The 10697-nt window shown below is 45.7% G+C and overlaps 2 protein-coding genes across 2 annotated transcripts; both read left to right on the plus strand.

Moving 5' to 3' along the window:
* Positions 1-1713: 1713 nt before the first annotated feature.
* Positions 1714-2661, plus strand: LOC147248187 (odorant receptor 131-2-like). The gene has a single exon (XM_086179065.1). The coding sequence runs from the start codon at positions 1714-1716 to the stop codon at positions 2659-2661; it is 948 nt and encodes a 315-aa protein (XP_086035191.1).
* Positions 2662-4572: 1911 nt separating this feature from the next.
* Positions 4573-5466, plus strand: LOC147248188 (odorant receptor 131-2-like). The gene is made up of 2 exons (XM_086179066.1): positions 4573-5267; positions 5355-5466. Exons 1-2 carry the CDS (start codon positions 4573-4575, stop codon positions 5464-5466), a joined length of 807 nt encoding a protein of 268 aa, XP_086035192.1.
* The last annotated feature ends 5231 nt before the right edge of the window (positions 5467-10697 follow it).

Raw genomic sequence — 10697 nt, forward strand, 5'->3', positions numbered from 1 at the left:
TGTTGTTGTTTAGTTTGTTCAACAGATTTGTTTCTAAAATGATGTTTACTTGCTTCACACCACTGCAGGTCATTCGCCGATCCCTTTTTCCCCCTCAGAAGAAAATCTGGAACTGATAATTTACAATCGTGAAAACTTTAATGGAGGTTTGAAGTTTGTCTGTGTGCTTTGGACGTATCATTTGTTTAACTTTGCCATAATTTGTCTCCATGGACATGTACATGTTTCCATCTCCACTAAGAATCCTGATAAGCACCCACAGGAATCATTTATGAAGTTATATTTACTGAAAACATCAATTAGTAAATGTTTGAATAATTAATGTGCCTAAATGAGCTGTTGAGGGACTGGGTCAGGGGGGGATTTCATGTGTCTGTCACACCTCCATTAGCTGAACAAACAATGTTCACTCTTGAGAACGCAACCCGTCAATTAAGGAAACCCCAAACCCCAGGAGCAGTTATGCTAGTAGCTTCTAAAAAAGTGAACTTCTTACCCGTTGTTTTCCAAATTATGACCAGAGTTTTATTGTTTATTTTTTTATTCAAGTCGATTTCTATGACGCACCAGGTTTAGACATTTCAGCGCTGCCTTCACCATTCAGTTTGAAAAGCTTGTTTCAGCCCTCAAAATCCCACAAAAATAAAAACGCAGCTCTTTTGTTCTCGTGACTTGTTCTTCACAAGCTCACCACACAAGATGTAGGACTTCTCACACGCAAACAAAAGGTTTCTTTTCAACACATTTCGCACACAAATGTGTTCACATCTTTCAGTGAGCATTTCACCTTCGCAAAGATAACCCTCCACCTGATAGGCGGGACATCATAAGATGCTGATTAACCAGCAGGATGATTGACATGTGAGTCTCGGACTGGTCGTAATAAACTGCAACCTCTCAAAGTTTTCAGTCGAAAATGAAAAAGGCCTTTATTAGTCACACAACTGTGGTAGCTTAGCATGAGGCGGTAGACGTCATCTATGCAGGTTGAGTAATGCCGGTCGGCTCTGGTTCAACGGTGGCAACATGAGGAGGTGTTGGCAGATGAACAGGGCACCGCCGGCCCTCACACCACCTCTGCATTCAAACCACCATCAGTAAAAGCAACTTGAGTTTGTAGCCCTTTGCCAGTACCGGGACCCTACTCCCCTCAATGCTGACATCAGCAAACTACTCGCGCTCATGCCAACTTGGAGTCTAGAGAAAGCTGCTGGCCATTCTGCTCTTCCTCTGCAGGTCGCATGGTGGTGTGTCACCCGGAAGTCAAACAGCAAACAATCAAGGAGGAATCATCACGGTGGGCAGGAACAATACGTAGAGGCACATATGTACATGTAAATATGTGCCTCTGCACACCCGGAACGTGCTCACACACTTATACGCTCATTTTTTGTGTACATATGTATGATGCATGATGCATAGCCCAGGTGAGATGCTTGGAGATACGGGACAGGAAGAAAAGGAGGATGACATCACTTTCTTCTACATATATTGAGCCTGTATGCATCAGGCGAAGGACCCGTGAGAGGGAAGGATATCTGCTTTTTGAACATCAGCTCTGCCCTGGATGTCGTCTCCAACAGGCTGGCGTCACTGGTGGATCCTCTGCTTTTATCGGATGTTTGTCTTTATGGTTTTGCAGTAGCGTGATGACTTTACTGTGTTGAGTTTACCGGAGCAACTACAAAGACACCTGCGTTGCGAGAGTGTGGAATGTCTCTGCAGCCTGACGCCAACAGCACTCGTGCTCTGGCACCACAGGAGATCATGTTGTTCGGTTTGTTGTCGGTGGGCTCCAGCTGCTCCTTCCTCTACATTAATTGTGTTCTGCTCATCACGCTGAGGAGTAAGCAGGAGTTCTATGAGACACCCCGTTACATTCTGCTCTCCAACCTCCTTTTTTCAGACTCGGCTCACATGGTATCAAATCTTCTGCTTTACTTGCTGTCTTCTTTGCGGGTACAGACAGCATATTACACATGCGGCACCCTTGTTCTGCTCTCAGTTTTCACAGCCACAATCTCGCCGTTCACCCTGGCTGTAATGTCTGTTGAAAGGTTTGTGGCGGTATCTTATCCGCTGAGGCACGCCACCATCTTCACCAGGAGACGCACGAGCATGGCCATCACTCTGTCCTGGGTCGTGAGTTTCATTCACATCCTCATTCGAGTTTTCATCTTGTTGTATTTTCTCACAAAAATCGCCATGAATGTACCGTTGAATGTCTTGTGTTTCAAAGAGGTTATTTTTTTTGCCCCGCTCTTTCATGATTTTGAAGAGGCGTACGCCGGCACTCTGTTTGTGGTCGTGGGTGTAGCCATTGTCACATCCTATGTGGGCGTGGCACTCATCACAAGGTCTGTATCAACAAACAGAACCTCAGCAAGAAAGGCTCTTCAGACCCTCTTGCTTCATCTGATCCAGCTCAGCCTTATTCTCATCTCCACCATGTTCTCCACCATCATTCTCGTCATTATTAGAACAGCGGGCCGATCGGCCATCCTGCGTGTTTACAACATTTGCTTTGTGTGCTTGAATGTCCTCCCAAGGTGTCTGAGTGCCCTCATCTATGGACTCAGAGATCAAGCCATCAGACCTCTCCTCCTACAGAATCTCTGTTGCTGGAATCGATGCTCACTTTTCTTCACCAGGAGTTTGTGAGAATTTGATAGTTTGTTTTCTGAGCTGCAAAGACCTCAAAATTCACAGCGTGTATCTGTCAAGTTTCTTGTCAGAGTTTGTAATTACACTGTAAATAGGCAACCTAAAATTCAAGAACACTGAATTTGAGCCAAAAATCACTCATAGTGGCATTATCTGTTCAAGCATGAAGAGTTTTAAATTTCCTGCGTGTGTGAAATAAAAATGAGCTGTCATTGGAACAGGCTGAGTCTCCATATCTGACTAACATGCTGCTCGTTAGGTGAGTGTTTGTTTAAAGAAGATACTTTTGAAGACTTGGACTTCAAAATGATAATGATGACATTTTTTCAACACTTAAAGAATCCATCCATCCATTTTCTGCACCACTCATCCCTTGAGGGTTGTGTGCGTGTGTGGGGAAGGAGGGGGGTGGAGCCTATCCCAGCTGACATTGGGTGAGAGGCGGGTTTTATCCTGGATGGGTCACCTGTCCATTGCAGGACCATCAGGAGCAATTAGGGGTTGAATATCTTGCTCAAGGACACTTGGACATGGCCACTGGGGGAAGAGGGGATCAAACGAGCAACCCTTCAGTTGCTAGACAGCCAGCCACTCTACCTCTGAGCCACGCTGCTCCTTCGCTAAAAGAATCCAGAAGACAAACAATCATCGTCCCTTTATTCTTCTAAATTAGACCTTTAGACGCCCCTCATTGCTGTCCAGACTGCCCACTAATGTCAAATACATTGTAACAGTCCTCCTGAGGTCTTGTTCAGTTGTTTATTCGATTCTCGACTGTGATGCTCAGTGTACACATGGCCTTTGTTTTATTCTTGTATGATCAGATAGAAGGTTTATAACTGAGCCTGCTGATGAGGATGAAGCCTAGCAGTTTATGTTAATAAACAACACGCTGTGTGGAAACCGGTGTGAACTTGAATGTGAATATGCATGTGTACCCAGGGCAAAGAATGTCGCTTCAAGTGTTGAGTGTTTCTGTGGGTGGATCCCTCAGATAAAGCACCCTTCAGGCCAAAAACCCCTGGCTTTCTGCTGTCATGCAGACTTGGATTATTGGTTTCATCACTCAGCACCTCAAAATAAGAGCAGAGGTTTGCAACAAACTGAGAACCAAGGGCAGAACTTTTCTGAAAGTTAATTCCAGGATGAGTTTACATGAAAATTCAAGATGTACTTCAATTTAAAGCAAAGCGTCATCTTTTTTGGCATTTTTAAATAGAATATGAATTAAAGTCATTTTATTTGGTGAATATTCCACCTGATTTTTCTGCACTTCTTAGTGATATTGATGATCCACATTATTGCTTATCAAACAACCTGGGTTATCTGATTATGTATAATGCATATTAAAAATCATTCACGTATTTTTTTGACATACTGCCTCACAGTATGGTTTCCTAGCTGTACAGCGAGCAACAAGAGAGCATTGAGTGAGTGATCAAAGCAGCCCAGAACATCATCGGCTGCCACCTCCTTGGAAGATATTTCCATTTCCCGCAGCCTCAGGATGAAAACAGGAGTCTGACTAAATATAAAATGGCCACATGCAAGTTTCCATGACGCAATGCTGTTTTCCTTCCTCAAGTTCAGTCATGTGATGTGGGTATGAGGACGGAGCTCATATACATCATGTGGAGACAGAAGAGTCCAGCAGAGTCACTCTGCTCACATGGAGACAAGATAACTCTTTACAAAAGATGATGTGGAATATTTGGGGCTTTGCATGTGAACGTAACTCTGAACATGACCTGCATTCTCTGTTCTAAGAATGCAAGCTGGACGAGAACTGTTGTTCTTTTCTACTTCATAGTGAATTATTGTCTAAAATGTTTTTCAAAAATGTCCTTTGTGAATTCATCTCAGAACAACGTGACTGTTCAACCACAGTTGTGGGGATTGTTGGAAATCATGCTTTTCTCTGCTCCAATTACGCTGTCATGCTGTGTGTTTCTCCTCATTAATGGGGTCATGTTATTCACCTTGAGGAGTAAACCAGTGTTTCGTGAAACTCCCCGTTACATTCTCCTGTATAATCTCCTTTTTGGAGACACTGCACAGCTGGCAATGAGCCAGTTATTGTTCTTGCTGCATGCTTGTCGGATGAAGTTGTCGTATCCTGTATGTGGTGTTCTTACTCTGATTGCCAATCTGATAAATGATATCTCTCCTCTCACGCTGGTGCTGATGTCCCTTGAGAGGTATGTAGCTGTGTGCTACCCACTGAGACACGCTACCATCATCAGCATCAGGAACACAGGACTGGCTATCATCACTGTTTGGAGCTTTTCTTTGTTGAATGTTGTGATTCGAGTCATTTTGCTGTTACAATTTCCATTTCAGGACCTGGAGAGTTTGCAGATGAGACAGCCGTGTAGTTCAGTTGCCATGGTTCTTGTGAAAGCATCTGATCACTTTGACAAGGCTTACACAGGTTTAGTGTTTGCATCAGCAGGTGTGGCTGTTATTTCCAGTTATATTGGTGTGATAGTAGCAGCCAGGTCGGCCTCCACAGACAAAGCTTCAGCCCATAAAGCTCGTAAAACACTTCTGCTGCATCTGATGCAGCTGAGCCTCAGTCTCTCCTCAACATTTTTCACCGCTTTGTGTTTTGTTATCTCCAAAATCCTAGATCGAGTTACATTTTACCGCATGCAGAGTGTTCTTTATGTTGGTGTGTTCCTCCTCCCCAGATGTCTGAGTTCTCTCATCTATGGACTCAGAGATCAGACCATCAGACCTGTCCTCATCTACCATCTCTGCTGTGGGCTGAAACTCTCCAGCATCCAGCCAAAGCTACACTGAATTATTCTCCATTCACACTTCTTGTCATTCCAGATACTGATGACGTGATAAGAATGGGCCTGAACTGCAACATGACTTTCTGGTTTTCCATGTTTTTAATCGTATGAACACAGAGACATGAATATTAGAAGTTTATCAATAAATCTCTGTAAGAAACGATCAAGAGACACGACTCTTTACAGCTCAACCTAGGATATTTGAAGATTTGTGATGCTCTGATGTGAGACATGATGCTGGAAATAAGGAAAGACCATGAATGAAAAGTTAAATTTGTATTAAATTTTCAATACTGTTGATACAAAAATATTCAAGGAATCAGGAGAGGAATTTCTGATGCCTGATGTTGACTAATTTACAAAATCCCAAATGACCTGGTGTGATGTCTCCTTCCTCCTAGAGTTGTCAGTGAGTTATTTCTGCTGTCAGCTGGAAAGCATTTTCTTTGGTAAATATTCCACCTCATTTTATGCACTTCTTAGTGATATTAATGCACTGCGTTATTGCTTATGGCACAACCTGGGTAATATGATCAAGTGTCACGCTGTGATAGGGAATGATTGTACACATCTATAATATGTCATAAATAAACAAAAAGTACATGTTTTTTATCTTTCCATTGCATCCTTTTTTTAACCTGTGATCATAGCCATTTGGAGTGTTACAGAAATATGGTTCAAATTTGCTCTGTATTTCCAGGTGTGATTGAATACTTTCATAGATTCTAATGTGTAGAGTCCAAGAGTAAAATAATTACATTGCAGAAGGGACCAGAAAAGGAAAAGATCCCAGATATCACGAATATGAAACACAAGTACGGTGGGTAGAAGGCCTGGAGGACAAAATCAGAAATGGTTTCAGGCAGCTTAGGAGGCGCCTCTCTGGAAACTTTGGCAGAACACTTCTAAACGGCTGAAAGGAAGGTGAACACAAACAACAAACCAGACTCTCACTTCTCTGGCAGTGGAGTGGCCCTTTGTAAGGAGCCATCCATCCCATACTCCCATCACCCCAGTCTGCCACTCCAAAGGGACTGCCCCCGATGTCCACTCAATGTTGCAGAGACGTGTCAACCAAGACAGCCTCACAACATCCAGAGCCTTGAGATACCCAGGGCGGATCTCATCCACCCCTGGAGCTTTGCCACCATGGAGTTGCTTAACTGCCTCAGCGACTTCTTCTAACCCTTACTCCCCAAACTCTGTCTCTTCCATTGAGTATGTGTTGGTGGGATTGAGGAGTTCCACAAAGTATTCCTTCCACCGCCCAATTATCTCCCCAGTTAACATCAGCAGCCTCCAGTCCCTACTGTAAACAGTGTGGGCAGGTTGCCGCCTTCGACGGCGACGGATGTTTTGCCAGAACCTTTAAGGAGCCGACTGATTGTCAGTCTCCATGGCCTCACCGGAATCCTCCCATGCCCAAGTTTTTGCCTTGGTGACTGCCATGGCTGCACACCACTTGGCCTGCCGGCACCGATTGGCTGCCTCTGGAGACCCACAGGCCAGCCATGCCCTGTAAGCCTGACACCAGCCTGACGCCTCCCCTCACCTCTGGTGTCCACCAGTGGGCTTGGGGATTACCTCCGTGACCAGCCCCAAAAGCCTTACGGCTACAGCTCACAGCAGTCGCCTCGACAATGGCAGAGCGGAACATGGCCCATTCGGACTCACTGTCCCCCACTGCCCCCAGGGTGTGGTCAAAGCCTTGCCAGAGGTGAGAGTTAAAGATTGTTCAGATTGGTTCTTCCGCCAGGCGTTCCCAACAAACCCTCACTACTCGTTTGGGCCTGCCAGGTCTGTGCGGCTTCTTCCCCAGCCACCTGATCCAACTCACCACCAGATGGTGATCAGTTGACAGCTCAGCTCCTCTCTTCACCCGAGTGTCGAGAACATGCTGTCGCAGGTCAGATGACATGACTAAAAATCGATCTTAGTCCTGCGACCTAGGATGTCCTGTTGCCACGTGCACCAGTGGGCATCCTTATGTTCGAACATGGTGTTAGTTAAGGACAAACTGCAACTTGCACAGAAGTCCAATAACTGTACACCACTCGAGTACAGGTTGGGCCGGCAGTTCCTCCCAATCACGCCCTTCCAGGTCAAGCTGTCATTGCCCATGTGAGCGTTTAAGTCCCCCAGTAGGGCAATGGAGTCCCCAGTCAGGGCACTATCCAGCACCCTTCCCAAGGACTCCAAAAAGGGTAGGTACTCTGAACTGGTGTTCATTGCATAAGTGCAGGACCCGTTTCCCAACCCGAAGGCGCAGGGAAGCAACCCTCTCATCCACTGGAGTAAACTCCAAACTGCAGGCAGAGAGTCTGGGGTTATCAAAAAGCCAACCCTGGTGAAAGAAAGAGTCCAACCCCTCTCAAGGATTTGGTTTCCAGACCTGGAGATATGTGTCAAGGTGAGGTGACTATATCTAGGCAGTAAAGCTCAACCTCTTCCACCAGCTGGGGCTCCTTCCCCACCAGAGAGGTAACATTCCATGTCTCAAAAGCCAGCTTCTATGCCCGGGGATCAGACAGCCAAGGCCCCTGCCTTGGACTGCCACCCAAACCACATAGCACCTGACCCTTCCGGTTCCTCCTACAGATGGTGGGTTCTTGGGAGGACATGTCCATGTAACCTTTTCGGGCTAAGCCCAGCTGGACCCCATGAACCAAGGCCTAGCCACTAGGTGCTCGTCACTGAGCCCCTACCCCGGGCCTGGCTCCAGGGCAGGGCCTCGGTGCCCCTCCGGGCTGGGTACACAAACTCCTAGGTGTCGCTTCCATGAGGGGTCTGTTTAACCTTTGTCCAGCCCTTTGCCTAGGACCAGTCTGCCTTGGGTGACCCTACCAGGGGCAAAATGTCCCCAACAGCATAGCTCCTAGGGTCAATAGGGCACTCAAACTCTTCCACCATGATAAGGTGACAGTCCAGGAAGAGTGGAGATTGTTTTGGAGGAGCTGACTCAAACTATCTCACCACGAACCTTGTACATCTGTTGTGGACATCCAGTAAATTCACCAGTGTCAGCCATCTCTGAGTCTCCAGGATGTTTCTTGTTTCTGACGAAAACCTTCATCACCCAAAATTCCTCTACACTACGGACCCAACCCAGTGAGGCTCAGAGTAAAGAGACACATGATTTTGGGGACAGGAAACGTCACCCTACTGTGGTGTCATTGCCTTCCTAAAGATCCACTCTAACGGGACCTACAGTAAAGAGACAAACATGCTCCCTCAAAACTAGACCACTGAGCCAGGAAGGGCACAGTGGTCATTTATGTGAGGCAGCCTGTCTCCAAAAATACTCAGAGGGTTATTTGACATGTTGCTCAGTCCAAAGTTGGCCGACGTGTTCTGTCTCGATGGTGAATTTGAGACAGGTCGACGAACTAGCGGAACAAGTCAGAGCCGGGACGGGGGCGGGGCAAATGGCTGGGCCCTTTAAACCCAAATAATAACAGTCATGATAACAACTCAGGCAACTAGGTATAACTCCTCATCTCCTGCTTGCAGCTAATTTTTCTGGCCCTAGATGCTTCAAACTGTGTTTGACTTCGCCATTTTGTAGCTAGAACAAGAGTGCCGGACTTAGCCTCATCATATTGCTCCCTAAACTCCATCAAAACACTGCTGGTGTTTTGCAGAAGTGTAGATGCCTTCAGAATAGCTAGCAGTAACAGTGAGGCAGTGTTTATACACTCAAGAATCTTGGTTTGCATGTTGACCAAAAATATGAAAGAAAATTTGCTTATGGCATTCTTGAGCATACTTGTTTCAATGTGCTCCTCTTTTTTGTCACTGGTTAGGGATATTTTGTCAAGGGCTTTTATAATGCCTTCATATCTGTGCCTTAATGCTAAAAGCACATCATGTCGAGATGACCAGCGAGTGGGACAGAGACATTTTCATGTGACAGTTCTGCTCTCTGGCGTCATTAACTCGCTGAAGAGCACCCATCGTTTGATACTGTGACCAAAAAAAGTTGTACAGGTTCTCTACAGTGTCATAGAACTGCTTCCCTCCTGGGACATTTTTAATAGAGCCATTAAGAGAAAGATTGGGTTTATGAGCAGCGCAATCAACATAACGGACAAGGGGCTCCCTCTCTGTTATACTTGCCTGTATGCCTGTATCCGCACCACTCATAATCGCGGCCCCATCATAGCCCTGTCCACGGCATTTTGACAGATCTATTCCATTTTTCACTACAGAGCCCAGGATTTGGTTTTCAAGCTCTTACGCTGATGAGCCCATGTCCGCTTCAAAACCCCAAAACATTTCATTGATCTGTTTATCTTTTGCAATGTCCATGTCATTCTTAATAAGTTACGTAATGGTACGCCTGGCTCAGCTGATCTATCTTTGGCACATCTTACATTGTGTCCATGACAATGGAATAAAACAGGGCTTCATTTATTTCATTAATTATCTCAGCTTTCACACATTGTGACAGGATGTAAATAATCTCATCTTGAATCTGGTGACTTAGGTATTTCACTGACCCTTCTGGTCGGTTGATTCGCTCTTTCGAAACGGGGTCATAGTGAGCTAATAGCTCAATTATTGACAAAAAGTTACCAGCATTTCCCTGACCTAGAACTTTCCTGTAACCCTGAATGCCAGGCTGCGTGAAGCCAGAGTAAGAGTGACATTTACAATGCACTCAAGGACCTGTCGCCAAAACAAGGCTGCATTATGCCCATTCCTCTTCATTTCAGCATGTATTGTGCTGTTGAGTTTCCACTTCTTGTAGACTATGCATGCACCAAGATGTATTTGTGTGGATTCATGCTGGGTTCCAGTCTCTTATTCCATTTACCCATGCATTGTTGAAGTACGGGGCATTACGGCAGTACGGGGCTGGCAAAAAGCCAGCAAGACTCACAGAAACAGCAGTCTAATTTGGGGGAAAAGCACATCCAGCTTGGAAGTTTCATCCCAACTTTAGTGGTAGAGGAGTAATAAATCAGTAAAACACTGATTGTTGTTATCAGTAGGAAATCGACCTTTGGGTCTGCATGGGCCCATGTTAAGGATATATCTTATAACATTGGAGTCGGCTGCACAGTGGTGCAGGGGTTAGCACTGTTGCCTCACAGCAAGAAGGTTCCAGGTTCGAGTCCCGGCTCGGGCACAAGATTTTTCTGTGTGGAGTTTGCATGTTCTCCCCATGCCTGCGTGGGTTCTCTCGGGGTACTCTGGCTTCTTCCCACGTCCAAAGACATGCAATGGGGGACT

The sequence above is a fragment of the Aulostomus chinensis genome, chromosome 15, assembly GCF_037954235.1.
Source record: "Aulostomus chinensis isolate RoL2024-O1b breed Wild chromosome 15, RoL_Achi_v1.0, whole genome shotgun sequence".
Classification (NCBI taxonomy): domain Eukaryota; kingdom Metazoa; phylum Chordata; class Actinopteri; order Syngnathiformes; family Aulostomidae; genus Aulostomus; species Aulostomus chinensis.

What these genes read in the sequence shown, in the direction of transcription:
- LOC147248188 (XM_086179066.1), top strand. Translation starts at nt 4,573, where the DNA reads ATGCTTTTCTCTGCTCCAATTACGCTGTCATGCTGTGTGTTTCTCCTC. An exon ending in TCAACATTTTTCACCGCTTT is followed by an intron (nt 5,268 to 5,354) that starts GTGTTTTGTTAT and finishes CCTCCTCCCCAG; the next exon opens with ATGTCTGAGTTCTCTCATCT.
- LOC147248187 (XM_086179065.1), top strand. Translation starts at nt 1,714, where the DNA reads ATGTCTCTGCAGCCTGACGCCAACAGCACTCGTGCTCTGGCACCACAG.